At 46.1% G+C, this 16412-nt stretch overlaps 1 protein-coding gene across 4 annotated transcripts; it reads right to left on the minus strand.

Moving 5' to 3' along the window:
- Positions 1–2360: 2360 nt before the first annotated feature.
- On the minus strand, positions 2361–15834 carry ROGDI (rogdi atypical leucine zipper). 4 transcript variants are annotated; one of them, XM_059861627.1, is made up of 11 exons: positions 15699–15832; positions 13205–13276; positions 11837–11919; positions 10492–10546; positions 9885–9965; positions 7470–7565; positions 5790–5888; positions 5195–5308; positions 4408–4457; positions 3760–3794; positions 2361–3267 (listed from the first exon to the last, which is right to left on the minus strand). In XM_059861627.1, the coding sequence occupies exons 1-10, from the start codon at positions 15738–15740 to the stop codon at positions 3761–3763; spliced, it is 726 nt and encodes a 241-aa protein (XP_059717610.1). In that variant the 5' UTR covers positions 15741–15832; the 3' UTR covers positions 2361–3267; position 3760. The 4 variants fall into 4 exon arrangements, with proteins under 4 accessions (XP_059717610.1, XP_059717608.1, XP_059717609.1 ...); XM_059861625.1 differs by having other exon boundaries at positions 3760–3886; positions 15699–15830; XM_059861626.1 differs by lacking the exon at positions 7470–7565 and having other exon boundaries at positions 3760–3886; positions 15699–15834.
- Between the last annotated feature and the right edge of the window lie 578 nt (positions 15835–16412).

Genomic DNA, 16412 nt, shown 5'->3' on the forward strand with positions numbered 1-16412 from the left:
TCCTCTGGTTTAGCAATGCTCACAATGGATTTGCACAGCAGACCCAAAAAGAAGGTGAAAATAACTTATGCAGGAAATACAATTGAACTTTGGGGTTTGTTAGATACAGGAGCGGACACCAGCATTATCTCTCCCGATAAATGGCCTAAGGATTGGCCCACTAAGGATACAACGGATACAGTTACAGGAATAGGAGGATTTACACTAGCCCGAAAAACACCTCCATTGACGGTGACGATAGAGGACCAACAATTGGTCACAGTTTTGTCAATAGTCACCTTGCCACCCACAGTACACTGTTTAATTGGGAGAGACGTGTTAGCACAACTTGGGGTTGTATTATCAAATGAGCACCCTTTGGGGTAATTGCCATTGCTTGGACTTTCCCAATTCCACTTACATGGACTACAAATACCCCTGTAATGGTTAAGCAATGGCCTTTAAAAAGGGAAAGTTTGCTACAAGCACATAAACTAGTGGAGGAGCAATTTCAACAAGGACATTTACAACTCTCCACTAGTCCATGGAACACTCCTATTTTTGTGATTAAAAAGAAGTCAGGGAAATATCGCCTGTTACACGACCTTCGAGCGGTTAATGAACAGATGGAGGCAATGGGGGCGCTACAACCTGGGCTTCCCAATCCCGCCATGCTTCCGCAAGATTGGCCATTACTAATTATTGACTTAAAGGATTGCTTTTTTACCATTGAATTGCACCCCCAAGATACTAAGAGATTTGCATTTACCCTGCCAGCCATTAATAGGGGTAGAACTGTGGGACAGACCAACAACTATTATTGCCTCATTATTGACACCAGGAGTAACTGCAGCACATGCAATCACACAATTGAAAAAATTGGCCTGTTGGACAGGAAAACAAATTAATATTACTTCTGAAATATTGGGTGAACTGGTGACTGATGTCGACAATGTGAGACATCAGCTACTACAAAATCGTGCCGCAATAGATTTTTTGCTTTTGGCCCATGGACACGGGTGCGAGGATTTTGAGGGCATGTGTTGCCTTAACTTATCCAGTCATTCAGAGTCAATTCATAAAAAGTTACAACTGTTGCACAACAACATGAAGAAACTTACTGTTAATTCAAATCCTTTTGACGCTTGGCTGAGCTCTTTGGGAATTGCTGGCTGGCTTAAGAGCTTAGTTATGATGTTTGCAGGACCTTTGCTTATTATAATATGTATTTTGCTTTTTGGGCCTTGTATATTGCAGTGTATATTAGCACGGATTAGAGCATTTACAGACAGCCTTTTTGAAAAACATGCAACCCTTCTTGCCCAAAAAGAAAACGGGGGAAGTGTGGAGAGTTTTGTGCAGGGCTGGCTTGAAGAGAAGGGCCATGGTCAGGCTGACTTGATTGTGCTAAGAGATATTTAGGCCAAGGGTAGCTCCAAGGGCAAAGTTTCCCTTGAGAACAAAGAAGCTTTATAAGAATGTGCAAAAAGAGATGCGAACGTGGAACAGAAATTGTTGCTTAAGCACAGGAATGTAGAAGTTGTTAGTGATAACTCGCAATGACGAAAAATGCAGCCTAACCAATAAGGAGCTATGATTTTGCAATATGTATGAGCTGATTAACTAGTGTATTTAATCATGAGAATAATGATAATAAATTGAGACTTGCTGATGGCCACCTGGTGTCCGAGTCTCCCTTCTCCGACACACTCTCCCAGCCGTTCACTTACCAAACCCTCACTAGCAAAACCAGGTCTCTTGAGGCCCAACTTTGCCACTGATTGAGATCTCATCCCTGAGAATTTTTACTTCTTTCATGACATTGCCTCTGCCCCTGCTAGCTCTTGAGTAGCAGATGTGGGAGAGGAACCCAGCTGCCCATGCTCTCCACCATCCTTCCTGTCAGAGCAGCTGTCCCTTTCACTGTTCCTCAAGGGTATTCAGAACCAAGTGAAATTTGGGAGCATTTACACACACCTGTTCACAAAAAGGTGTATGAGAAGGTTGCAAAAGACTTCCAAGGGCAACAGAGCCATATGGGTTGGTGGCAGCTTCCTGAGAAAATCCTGAACAGGGACCTGGAGACTTCCCACTCTGCCAGAGATGTTCTGAATGACTCTATGAGCCAACCCACCCCAGTCTGAACGCCTACAGCCTCTTCCAAACATGACTGTCAAGACATGTTTGGAAAATACTTCAAGTAGTATTTTAAGTATCAGACAGCACTGGGCTGAGGCTATGCAAACAGGCTCAGCCTTTGAAGAGTTGCCCCGCTAACAGTGCCTCCACTACTGTCCTCCCCAGTAAAACAAAAGACAACCCAGCATGCATAACCAAGAACAGCCTCTCACTTGCGAGAGCACAGAATCTCAGCATACTCATTCTTTCACAGCCCACGTGAGCACTGCAGGTATGAGGGCGTTTATTTCACAGTTAGCAGTGGCTAAAGGTATGAGTTACACATTGTAGCATACATAGGGAGCAAATCATAGTAGCAACATGGTACTCAATTTGCATTTAACGACAAGATGAAAGACTGCACAAGGTATACTAGGGCAACTCCAAAGGCTGGTAGTGAAAACAAGATACTAAATCTGGAAAAATCCAATTGGCCCAACTAGGGCTTAGGAAAAAAATAATTATCACATTGATGCTGGAGGAGGGGGGAAAGAATTCAAACAGCAACAAGTAAGAGCATCCCCAAAGGGGAATCGGTAACATGGGGATGGGCAGAACAGGCAAGGGAAGGAGTTACTCAGGGTTAGTTATAAGGACAGCTGGACCAGATAAGAGAGATATATTTCACTACCGGGAGCCACATGCCCTACCTTTGAAGAGGTGTAAGTTAGTCTGTTTCTGTTTTCCCCCCTTCCCAGCCACTTCACAGTCAAGGAGTTAGCTACAGCACAATGCACAGATCTAGTTAGTGAGGGTGGTCCAGAGCACCTATCCCTTTTAACAGATCTGTGTAACTTATCAGGGGCTTGGGAAGTGTCAGCCCCACAATGCACAAGAGGGACCAATGGAAGCTCCTGCCAGCCACACAGCACTACTTGGTGCCCTGCTTCTGCAGCAATCCCAGACAAGGCTACGAAAACTGTGTCTCTGGGTACACGGACCCTGCCCTGTGCAGGACATATGGCAGTGAACCCCAGCACTCCTCAGGCTGTCCTGGACTCAGCTGGCATGAGAGAACAGAGAGAGACACTTGAAACACTGTAAAGGCTTAGACCATTCCACAGAGAATTAATACGGCCTGTAGTTCCAGTAACTGGAGAAAACGGAGATCTGGAAAGCAAGAACAAAAGCAGGTAAGTTCCTATACCCCTTGGACCACAAAAAAAGGAGCATATAATGTGTGAGGAAGGGCATAGCTTCACAGCATTACACACTTCAGCACTGCACTACTGAAGGGCAGGTTTGCTGCTGCTGTCACTCAAGGAGCACAAAGTTACTTTCTCAAGGTGACAGTTGCAGAGCTGGAACTGAGCACTGATCTACTGGAATGTAGGTTGCTTGTTTTGTCTCATCCACCTCACGACTGAGAACACAGAAGTGTCTGCTTGCTCCTTTCCATCTAGTCACCAGCTCAGCAGACATCTGCCACACCACTATACTTATCCTATGGCTGCTTGCTAGGCAGTGCCAGCTAGCTCCCTGGCTCCAGAACACTCACTCATCCCTTATTTTCAGCAAGCTGAACAGAGTAACATCACATCAGATCTGAGGTCCTCTCAAAACCCAGAGTTAAAAACAAAGCCCCTTTTTCAAGGCCATTACCTTATCCTTCAGCTGCTGGCAAAGCTGCAGTGAAACTGTGAAGAAGACAAGGGCATCATTTAACCACGGGACAACACATTCCACTTTATGGACATGGCTGACTTCATATCGCTGGCTGCCAAACTCACTGGAGGGCGGGGGGGGGGGGAAGAACACAGTTTCACACACAATAGCATAGAACTCAACTGTCATACATTCCCATTGAGAGATTATGGTGATTTCTATCACATTTAAATCAGCACCTGGCAAAGTTACAGAATGCAAACACTCAAGTCCACCTCTGACCAGATTTACAGTTAAGCTAAAGGGTGAAGTTAGGAACTTCCCTTCATTCCAGACAGGCACAGAGGCAGGGAATGTAGATGGCAATGCCAATAACCAAACACTCATTTTTGTTGCAAACTCTCATCTCTAGATAAACTCATAGTACTGTCTAGATAGGCCGAATCCTGGAAATTCACATATTCTGTCCTTTAGGACCAAGTCATTCAAGAGACACAACAGCATTCGCACAGCAAGTGACTCAGTCAAGCTCTTCCACTTCAGAGATGCTATAATAGAAACTGCACGTAGCTGTTTGGATTTCAGCCTCAAGACATACCAACACCTGTTATCCAGGTACACTACCCTCATAGTGACTGTACTTACAACATGGCCCCGGGGTTGTGCAAAACAGACCCTCCAGCAGGCTTGAAGTTCTAGAGAAGGAAAAGGTCATTAGGATTTTGATGTAGTAAACAAACCACTTAGAAGAAAGACATTTAGGGCTTACACTTTCAGTAGCCTGACATCAAGAAACACCCATGCTCTATTAGCCTGGACACTCCAACAATATGAAATTCCTTTTGTTAGAACCCTTCCTGCTCCTTCATGAAAGGACTTCATTCCTTCATTGGCTGAGTTCAATGTAGCTACAAATGTTATCACTACAGAAATAAGATGAGAAGATCCAGAAGCAAAACAAAATATAGATTTTTAGCAAAATCTTCCTTATGGAAGGACTGCATTTCATAAAGTTTAAGAGTTTAAGGTTTTTACAGGACATCAAGTTGACCCATGCAACGGGTGAAGCAGAAAAGTATCTATCAAAACTCCATGAGGAAACCCAAGATGCTACTCAGATGTAAACTGGATTAATATAACTATGCCCTTCCAAAATGAAACAAAATTATCAAACTATATTTAAAGCATTTACTAAAAAATGGCTTACTCCAGAGCACTGGTATGCTCTTCTGGGCTAAGCAGCCATGCCCTGAACTAGATTTAGAGCCAGTGTTCTGTGAGCAGCAGACCTAAACACACTCGGTACCAACTGAACTTATTTCTGCATTATCTTATGAATATAACATTGCAACAGGTAGCAGAGTGATCTCCTCCTCACAGTGGAACGTCAGGAGAAGAAACTACACAAGGCTCATGAGATAGCAGGCATCACCTTGGTTGTGCTGGGCTGCATCACGTGGAGCTGGTAGACAGTGAGGCACAGCTTGTTCAGGTTAATATAGAAATTCACAAGGACGTCTGGAGGCAGCACAGGGGTGAACATTTTCTGGCAAGAAAATTAGTTTCTTTGTCAGTGAAAAGATCATAATTTCTAATGCAGGGATAGCATTACCTTTTCCCAAGCCACACTAAAATGGCCCCATGACAAAAGAAAAACATTAGGAGAGAAACAAAGACTGAGCAGCTGCAGGCAATGGCTGCTGCTCTCACTGCTCCCGATCAAATGATATATACATGAGAGTGACAAGAGAGGATGGAGCAGTGTTCACAAGGGCAAATCATCCCTGGACAAGACTCTTGGGCAGGCAACAGAACTTACTCTCAAGAGAACCAGAGTCCCCATGCCCAAGTCATCTGCACTCCCACAGGAAGATAAAGAGCAGCCAAAATCTATCAGGATTTGCACTTGCTTCAGTTCTGCCTCAGGAGACACTTCAGAAACCCACTTCCATCATGATGCAGCCCAGTATCCAAACTGCTGCAATGCTGCCAGACCTGTACAGAGATCTAGACCATCATATACTTACTGTGAGACCACTGGAGGCAATTTCTGGTAGTGTCAGAGTGGCAGGAGTGGTCAGTCGATTTCGGGCTCTGGAGAGCTGCAACATCACAGCATCCATAAGCTACAAGGTAATGTACAGAACCACTGGTGAGCGTCATTCTTGGACAGCTCTGGACAGAGTGCTGCAGAATCCTACAGCCTTCTGCAAGTGTTAAAACAACAACCACCACTACCCTCCATTCTTCCAGGAATTCAGGAACTTACTGGAAAGGGCTGGCTCCCACATAAATGCAGTTTAACTTTTACCACCATCAGAGACTTATGAGACATGTCAGGAGTGTTCAATACCAGCGACTGATGAGAGAACAGGTATTCATGACAAGAATACCAAGCCAACATGAGATCAATTACTGATGCTACAGAGGCATCAACAAACTCATCATCAACTCTTCAGAAGAACAGGCATTAAGGAAAAAACAAGCTGCATTCTCGGTCTCCCCATTCCCACATCACAGGTCCAACTGCTGCACGGGCTCCCTCTGCTCATAACCAGCTATGAGTGAGGCAATAGATAAAAAGAACCGGCTCATTGTGAGGCCAATCCTGCTAGAAACCACAGTTCAAAGGCTCTTCAGGCAGACTTCCTCTTTCAGAAAAAAAGGGGAAGCAACATGTCTGTTATAGACCTCATGACTGCTAAGATGAAGTTTGCAGTATTGTCCACAAGGGTCCCAGGATGAGGGAAGAGACGAGAAAGTTGACTCCATGTATCAGAAAGCTTGATTTATTATTTTATGATAGATAATATATTAAAACTATACTAAGAGAACAGAAGAAGGGATTTCATCAGAAGGCTAAGCTAAGAATAGAAAAGGAATGAATAACAAAGGCTTGTCTCTGACCGAGACAGTCTGCACAGGTGATCTGTGATTGGCCCTTAATTAAAAGCAACCAGATGAGACCAGTCACAGATTCCCCCTGTTGCATTCCACAGCAGCAGATAAGACTTGTTCCTGAGGCCTCTCAGCTTCTCAGGAGGGAAAAATCCTAAGGAAAGGATTTTTCATAAAACATGTCGGTGACAGAAGTTACTTCATATAATGACTAATACCTCCCCTCACTTCCACTTGAATTTTCTAATGTTTGATGTTGCGATGAAGTCTAATGAGCAAGCTGAAATTCTGTTGCCTTCAGAGAACATTTTCAAGCAGAAGGTTGGGCTTTACTGGCATGCAGCAGCTGCTCTGTATTAGACCCCAGAAAATACTACTGGCAAGAGAGAAGTCACTTTCAGATTTTCAGTAAATCACAAGTACTGTCATCTTCTGTTTACTGATGGGTGCCTCACTGCTGCTCTCACCTGCAGCACTGATCAACAGAGAGTAAGTTATGTAACAACATCATCCACAGAAGATCAAGGAATATCCTCCCACATTATCACCGGTGTGTAAAAGTGTACTGACTGCTCAGATTACTGTTCACCAGGATGTACAGCCCTGTTACTAATGGTAAACTAGTACAGATTTATATAAAATAGGAGGTCACATGGACACTTCTTCACATGGGTATGTATGGGTACGACTATTAAGTCTGTTTCCACTAAGAGACTCAGACAGTAATCTGCATTAACTGTGTTTAAAACAACAAATGGAGGGAAGAAAAATGCATGTTCCTACCCAAGCATCAGGAGCTTTCTCCTCACCTTGAGCACCTCCAAGCCTGTTTTGAACTGGTAGTTTGCATCTCTGTTCATAAGCAGGTAAATGGCTTGGTTAACATGGTTTCTAGCATCCTGGATCTGCAAAGGTACAAATACAGCCCTATGAAAGAAACAGTCTGTAATAACACTTACTCAGAAGTAAAGGTTTCCCCAATTATCTCACTGACCTTAAGAATGGTGTCTTCTCAAATGTAATGCCATGTCTAAATGTCAGATACTGTCTAACACAAACCTACCACTGGTTCCCAGAAGCATTACTGGGTTCTCCACTCATGGACTGGAGATACAGAACAGTCTGACAGCTACAATCTGGATTGTCAGTACAAATATTGCTCCTGTCCTGAAGTGACATCAGGCATTCTCATCCTGGGAGCGCTCTGACCATGACTGCTTGGTAGGAATTCTCACTGGTAATGGCATACAGCAGTCAGCTCTCACATCATCAACAATGATTTCATCCTATCAGAGCTAAAACAAACGACATCAATGAGCAACAAGCACCAATTTCTAATAGTGTCTCTGTCAGTATCCCAGGGTACTTCTGAAGTGAAATTGTTGGGATTGCGAGTCATCTCCAGCATCAAGCTGTGCCATTGTGTGAGGCCGGACCAGACTCAGGACACAGCTGGCTCAAGTTCCTCTCAAGCAAGAGGAACACACTCAAAAAAGCAAGGTTGATATGTGGATCCTTGTTTTCATGAGAGTAAGAACCAACCAGAGGAAGACAATGGCCCTGGGAGAAGCTGACTGCGTTCAATTTTAGGCAGCAGCATGAACATGTTAAAACAAGCCCAAGGAGTAAATTAGAGGGTGCAAATGGAACAGCTAAGCAGAGAAGCTTGTACAAGAAGTGTCTGCTGGGAGACGGGCTACACAGCTTGGGGTATTTGTAGTTTGATATATTTATAATGCCCTCCAGCAGTCACAGCTCCCAGCTCTACATCCTTGTAGAAGCCTCTCTGGCACAGACCCAGATCTGGTTCCATCTAACGCAAAGCTCAGGGAATATGGAACAGCCCTGCTCTTAGAAAGCTCTTGCACTGGAAGCCACAGAAAGAAGAGTGAGAATGTTAAGTCTGCTGTCGGACTGCAGAGAGACTGCAGGTACTTGGGCATCTCCAAATATCACCACCTCCAGCCTTTACATCTCCTAGAGGCTTCTGAGCAAGCTAAACTGCTCCTTGCAGCACTACCCAACCAAGCAATGCCAACGCTGCTGTTATGATTTGCTCCGTTCATATCCCCCCTTGACTTCGCTTTGTTTTCTTATCAACTTCCTCAAAATTTATGTGCCTACACTTGTATTCCTCAAAAACATGCCTATGCTACAACTTCGTACCCACGACTTCACTTTGTAAAGAGAAAAAAACTCCAACAACTCCAACTGTCACCACTCATTAAGGGAAGATACTCCTTTGAGATGCTCATTTTTAATTCAGACAGGCCAAAGATCACCATATAACCACTTTAAATGCTTTTGCGCTCAGTCCTTTAGGCACTCACACTCCATATCTGAACAATGTTAGAACACAAAATGCAAGTAACAAAAGGAAGTTGTTTTCCATAAAAGCTGGTAGAAGTCTACCAACCAGGCAGCAGTACAAAATAGCCACAATAGAGGAGACACTGCTGAGTGCTGTCACAAAAACTTTCTTGCTTTGTTGCAAGGCATAAACAAACGCAGTCAGGTTTGGTATTAACATCCCAAGTACACCATTTCCTAGATTTCTACAAATTTACTAGGTAGAGCTTTCACTGCTAAAGCAGATGTTGGGAACTGCACTCAATGCCAAATGCACTCATCACCTAGAAAAACCTGAGCGATGGCACAAGGAAATACATTGAATCCATTTTCCTCCAACCTACTCAGCTGTGACAAATTGAGGCAAACCACGTCTTCAGACACTAGGTCAGGTCCTGAAATCAGGTATGTCCCAGCAAAATGATGGGAAAGAGATTCTGGTTCTGGATAACTGCATTATTTTAACTCCTTACCCAAGGGAACTGAGATATACTACTGAACACAATAATTTGTTCTCAGTGTAAACAAATGCATCTGTAAGATAATGAGAACAAGCTACTCAAAGCCCCTGAAGCTGCTCTTTGCCCTTCTAGCTTGTGGTGACATGGGACAGTCCTGCACAGACACCTCAGGCACTCCTTTACAGGATCATGACTGCTATGCAGACAGCCTTCAGATCAACTGGTGTGTCTGAAAAGAGCCCACCCAGGCACCCCAACTCAATTTAACTGATTTAATTGCACCTGCTTCCTCCTTTAGCTTTTACCACTGTAGCTCATGTGAAATGGACATAACAATCTCTCTCAAAAGACTAAAGCTACTGCTCAGAGAGCACTGAGGCTGTGGATGGGTGGGCATCTAGAGCCAACAGGTACCTGCTGCAATTTCCACTGCTTGTCTTCCCGGAATGCAAAATGCAGGAGCTGATTGTTTCTGGGCATTTTCAGATTAACATCCTTGAAAAAAGAAACAAACACATGAGAGCAAGAAATGCCTGTATGCAGAAGATGGGGGCTGGCAGTCACATTCCCTTCTTCCAGACCATCCTCGCAAACTGCCCTCTGCATTTCTGGCACAGCCAGAACCTCAGTGCTTCCACAGGATGATATTAATACAAAGAATAGGTTGAAATGCACTGAGTGAATCAGGATCCTGGCAGAACACATGACCTCAGCCCAGAAGGTCCCCAAGGCAACTTGTTATTACTCAACAAAGGTGGTAAAGGCAAGGAATCCCAGTGGAAGTTGACTGACTACAGCACTCACTACCACGTGGTGGTGGTAGAAGGAGATATCAGATGCTGGATCTTGATACATTTCAATGGTTGCTGAAACATCTAGACCAATTAGAGAGAACTGACAAAGAACACTGATCACTGGTAACACAAAACCAGGGTGACCTCCCTCCCTGAGGTGATCAAAGGCTGATAAGGGTGACACCCACCCATTGCCATACAAAGCAAGAAGTGTTGCAAGTACTCACAGCTTGACACAGCGCATCTCCCTGCAGCGTCATCACACCTTTCACCTGGTCTGTGCTGGAATGAGAGGAAACATCTGGGCAACACATGTCACAAGAGGCACCTATCAATTGCCAGCCTAAAACCTCCCCTCCTCGTCCTGTGTAGCCAGCACTGCTCTTCCTGCCCAGGGTCTGAACACTGCTCCTGCCCAGTAGCAGAACACCACACACACTTTCAAGTTCCCAGTTCTTGGCCTGTGGTGAACTCCAGTCACATTCTTTATGGGCCACCTTGCCCTAACTGCTCTGCCTTAAAACATTACCTGCATTTCTGATCCCATTCTGATTCCATTTATCATCTGTCAACAATTTGGCTGCTGTTACAAACAGCTCTAGCAGTCACAAGCACAAGACAATAAATTAATTACTGACATTGAAGAGTTAGATGATTCCTACAGGAGTTGAAAGCTACAACCCACACCCCATTCCAAGAAAAAAGACCCTAAATAAGTAAAATGCTACAACCTTAAAAAAATAAAAGCCCCACACCCCAAACCCTTTGAAAGGTCCTGCAAGATGACTCACATGTATAACGAACAGTGTGAGGAGAAGACTGAAGCATCTGGTTGGGCCATACCTTACATTTTACTATATTAGAGACTCTTTTGCTCAACACTACAAGGTCCACCTTAAAATAACAAATAAAAACTAAATTAACTAAGATCTGAAGAAGACAATGTTCAACTTAGTACAGAATTACTGCATGATTACTTGCAATATTGTGACAGTCCTAATGACTAAGGTTAATTGCTTTGTGAAAAGCTTGTGAACTCCACCAATATTGAGACCACTGAGGATCAAAATTTGGATATCAATTTCAGAAGAACTGCACACCTATAGCACCTTCTGCACAAGCCTCAGTTTGCTTTGTGTGAAGGAGATTTACTATTGCTGTTTTAGGGAGATTAGGAGAAAGGTTAAGATTTCTCCACAGTCAGGGTCAGAAATTGAGCCAAGGGCAGAATTCAGGTCTTGCAACTGCAACTCCCTGTGTCATAATCAGAAAAATGCCCTTTGGCAAACTGCCCACAGTACTGAGGCAACACACGGGCATGTGGTCAGGAATCAGTGACTACATTATAGGTGTCAGCAGAAAATGGCACAAGGCTGGCTCAGGCAGCCCTGGAGCAGAGCTACAGACTTACCTTCACCTGCCATGAAAGCTAGTTTGTTTTCCTTAAGGCAAAATCTCCTATTAAAGAAAACCCCTAACTCCAGGGCTTCTGCAAAACCCTACACCACAGATCCTCCAGGATCTGTACCCTTTGCTGCAGAGGGAACTGACCCACTGACCACCACCACTTACCCTGATGTGCTCAGTACAAAGTTCTCTTGCTTGACAGCTCCTCCTGAGACACTGGTGGGCAAGGCAAAGCGGTGGGAGGCCTCCTGCCCAAGAGAGGACACAGTGAGTGCTGAAGCATCTGCCTGGGCCCAGCACACCATGAGCCAAGAACAAAGATAATGTGGACACCATCAAGTGGCTGAATATGTAGCAGTCACCTCTGCCAGCCTCCTGAAGTCCACCAAGCAGAGCACTTGGATTTCATCCTACTGCAGGACAGGTGAAGCCCAAGAGGAGGCTCAGCGCATGCAACCCATAGCAAAAGGCATTTTTAAATCCCACACCCTGGAGCTGGGCAGTGCCAGCAGGATCCCCAAGCTGCCCACAGAAGGAGCAGCACCTGACAGCTCAGCTCTGCATACTCTCAGGCACCATGGTGCTGCCCCTTATCATAGCTGGTCTTTACAAATGAAGGAAGTGTGGAGACAACACCAGCCCTCCCCAGCCCTTCATCTGGTTATACTGGCTGGTGACTGCCCTTTACACACCTCACCCTCAAACACCCTCAAAACTATAATAAATTCTTCAAAACAGGTACTATATATAAAGGTATTGCAGTCTATTGTCACCTGCCATTGACTCCAGTCCTGGGGTTCTGAGTCAGCACTATGGCACTCGCCCCTCACCTTCACATTTTTGGCCCTGCTCTTTCATCACTCCATAACCTCCAAAAGCCAGAGAGTGTTAAGGGGCTGGGCCTGTTGAACATTGATCCACCAGACACAAAGTGCATTCACGGTGCACAGAAGTCCCTATGGCCAGCTCCCCACTGGCTGCTTGGAAAGAGTCAGCCCCACAGCACATGCTCAGGCTGGAGAAAGGTGAGAAAAGGGCTGCCCATCTGCTTCAGCTGAACACATCAGGCCTCTGAAAAGGGCAGGTACCAGCAGAGGAGGGGGCAGGTTGAGGAAAGGATGATTTTGAACAAGGAGAGCGCATGCCAGTAATTACGGCACAAGTAGCAGCTGTCACCTAAAGGCCATGTTGCTTGCTTCCACCAGCACACATCAGAGTTACAGCAGATTCAGATTCTCTGTTCCAGAAAATATTCATATCTCATGCAAATGCCTGGCAGATAGGTCTGGCTGGCTCCATGTACCTTTTCAAAGCAGCTCTCGGCGGAGGGTAAAGAACAGAAAAATCCAGGGGAAATCAGATTTACTGAGTCCTCAAGAGCAGAGGGCAAGCAAGCACTACGGAAAGAACTGGACATGCATGGATGACCATTCTGTGTGTGCAGCCTCTACCAAGAATTTTTTCCTGCAGGGGAAACCTATCACCATTCCTTACACAGAAGTTCAAACAAAACTCAGACGAAATTAACCTCACCTTCAAAATATCCTGCAGCTGTCTCAAAACAGCATGGACCTCTTCTTGTAAAAGCCATTTAAATTCTTCTTCCTATGTCATGAAAAAATAACAGTGGAATCATTACACATCAAACACTGCAAAAAAATCTCTCAGACACATGCCAAAATTATTTAAGTTTTAAGTGTACTGTTGTTTCTGCGCAGTTTAAATAAAGGAGAACAAAAGTTTTCTTCCTGATTTGTTGAAACACCTCAGTCTCCACATCTCCACTTCTCCACCCCAGTCCAATGAACTGTTCTCATTTTTGCCCTGACTTTGTTTAAGAAAGCAATTTGGTACACAAATCACTGTACCAAAAAACCTAGAATTGAATGCAACTTTCAGAGCAAAGAAAAATACTACTGTGTCAAAAACTGGGACATCTTTTTAAGCAGTGGAGATGGACTCACCTGGCTGCCAGACACGTACCCAGCTTCCCTCACTGCCCCCTCCTCAAAAGGAAATAAGATCACGGGCCAAGGTAAAGCTAAGGAGATCCATTACCAACTCCTGGCACACACAAAACTGAATCAATTTGAAGACAAATTTGTTGCTAATTAAGTGGTGAGAAACAAAGATAAGAACTAAAATTAGCATCCCCATCCACAGTATTTCCCCAAGCAATAGCAGTCTAAAACCAAAACAATTGAACTGAAAAGGGGGGGGGGGGGGCACATAGGCTGGGGACTCCCAGTCATTGGGGCAAATTCAGTAAAGAACAAGTTCAGATCTGATAACTCACTGCCTTGAGCCTCCATTGGCTGCTGCCACAGAGAAGCCTGTATAAAGCAGACCCTCTAAGCACATCTAGTGTTCCTGTTAAACCATGAGTCCCCATGCAGTTCATCAAAGAAGTGGGGAACAGAAGCAAGCATGGGACAAAGAAAAGATTGCCACTTGTCATCCTGTAAAATAAGAGAAATTTTCTATGGGGAGAGTTCTGAGCAGGTTGCCCATAGAAAAACAGGCAAGCTATGGTCAATTCAGATCTTTAAGCTTGTGGCTTCTCTGCTAGATGGTTCCAGTTCACCATGAGGAACCCAACCCCCCACTGATGTGTCATCACTTTATGCAAGAGTTATCCCAACAACCAGAAGGACAAAGTAAGGTTTGTTTCAGCAAACATTTATCCAAGGTAGGCACACACAACAAAGCCAGGCAGGATTCCCTGTTATCCTTCAAAGCAGTTTGGGTGCAGGACCACTGACTTTGATGCTTTAATCCTCTTCTGGGTTTCTGGGAATTATACTGATCATAGAATATTCTTAACTGGAAGGGAGCCACAAGGATCATGAAGTCCAAGTGTGGGCTCTACATAGGACAGCCCCAAGAATTCCACCATGTGCCTGAGAGTGCTGTCAAAACCCTCCCTGAAATTTCTCAGGCAGAGTGCTGTGACCACTACTCTGGGGAGCCTCTTCCAGTGCCTGACCACTCTCTGGATGAAGAAACTTTTCCAGAAAGTGGTCAAGACTAAATCTCCCCTGACAGAGCTCCATGCTGTTCCCTCAGATGCTGTCACTAATCACTAGAGAGAAGATGGATGTGCAGCTCTCTGTAATGTATGGCATCCTCCAGGTTCCCAAAGGAACAGTGATCCCATGGGTGCAGCAGATACCTTGAGTAACTCCAACACCTACCAGCAACACGTAGGTGTTTCTACCCAAAATGCGCATTGGTGTCTTTCTTCCCTTTAGTCACAGCAAGAAATCTCCTTTCCCCTGCTCATTAATTCTGGACTAAGTCAAGCTTGTGCACATCTGTGCGCTGCACAGCTGTGTTTTTGGGGAATGCTGGTCATACTCTTCAAAACCATATGACATTAAAAAAACCCGTTTTCCTATGTGGATTTCCATCCAGACCGACAGATCTCTGAACCCTTTCTCCACATCGGAGATTTCATTCCTCCTCGGCGATCCTGTCCCGGGGAGGCCGCAGTGACGCCTGCTCTGCACCGTCCCCGCTGCTATAAGTTAACTAGGGCGGCTCGGGCACCCGCCATGTGAGGGGCGCTTCAGCGGGACACCAAGGTCAAAGGGCACATTCACGGTGTGCCGAGAAGAGGGCGACCCCGTCCTTGCCACCCCACCCAACCCCACCAGGCCCATCGGAGAAGCGGTGCCGATGGCAGAGAGACCCGGGCGCCGCTGCTGGGCGAGGCCGGAGGAGGCCGCGGCCTCCGAGCCACACGGCGACGGGGCTCGGGAACCGGCCCGAAAGCCTGTCCCGACAGCATGCCGGAACTTCGGCAGCACCTCTAGTCAAGGCAGCTGCACTAGGGCTGGGTTCGGGCAGCCCCTGCACAGCGCTCGCGCCGGAGCCAGGCGCAGGGGACGGCCTTGCCACCATCCCGCGGCTCCCCGCCCGAGCCCGGCCAGACAGAACGAGTCTGCGGGGGCCTGGCAGTGCTGTCATGCGCAGGGAGAAGCCGCTACCGCTCGCCCTGGCCCTGCCGAGCGCCCACCCGACTCACCAGCACCGCCCGCTCCCCCTGGGTCGCCATCGCCGCCGCCATCCCGACACCGCCGGCCCGCCCCCTGCACCCCACGCGCACGTCCCAGCAACGCTTGATTGGGCAGCGCCGCTTCCCTCCGCCGTCCGTGAGGGCGGGGCCCCGTGCGCGACGTCAGGCAGGGCGGGACCTTCGCCCGCACATCCCCCGAGCCTGTCCCCGCTGCAAGATAGGTCCGACACGCCCGTCCCCAGCCCAGGGCACATCGGTGACGACCAAAACGAGCTGCGTGTAAGAATACTCAAATGAGTGGAAGTTTCATCACTTCTTAAAATAAATACATTTATCCTGGCAGTGAGGTCTTTGTATAGAAGTCGGTGAGTTCCCCTTCACAACGGTTGTACTGCGAGCGAGACGAGAGGTGAGGGCATAGCATCTTCACCACATCAGCCACTGGGGGGGGTGGGAGATGGGAATGATCCTTCAGGGTAAGGAAAGCTTCCAACAGCCCCAGTTCCTGCTGTAAGCACAGCTCTCGACTTCCTATCTGTTGCTTTTAAGGACAGTGCTTAAAAAAGAGTGCTTCCTCGAGCACCTATTACTCACTGCACCTGAAACCCACTATTATATACACTTCATTTCACCCTCATGCCTCAGGGCAGGAACAGCTGCTGCTGTCCAAGTATCTGGTTATCCACAAGCAGTATTCAGAGCTTGTAAACATTTCAGTTAAGG

The sequence above is a fragment of the Haemorhous mexicanus genome, chromosome 17, assembly GCF_027477595.1.
Source record: "Haemorhous mexicanus isolate bHaeMex1 chromosome 17, bHaeMex1.pri, whole genome shotgun sequence".
NCBI classification, from domain to species: Eukaryota; Metazoa; Chordata; class Aves; order Passeriformes; family Fringillidae; genus Haemorhous; species Haemorhous mexicanus.

Excerpts from the sequence above, each read along its gene's own strand:
- ROGDI (XM_059861625.1), bottom strand. The coding sequence starts at position 15,740 with ATGGCGGCGGCGATGGCGACCCAGGGGGAGCGGGCGGTGCTG. Across the intron at positions 9,966-10,491 it reads GAGATGCGCTGTGTCAAGCT|GATGTTAATCTGAAAATGCC; the intron begins GTGAGTACTTGC and ends TCTTTTTTCAAG. Across the intron at positions 3,268-3,759 it reads GCCAGCAGCTGAAGGATAAG|ATCTCCGTTTTCTCCAGTTA; the intron begins GTAATGGCCTTG and ends CTTGCTTTCCAG.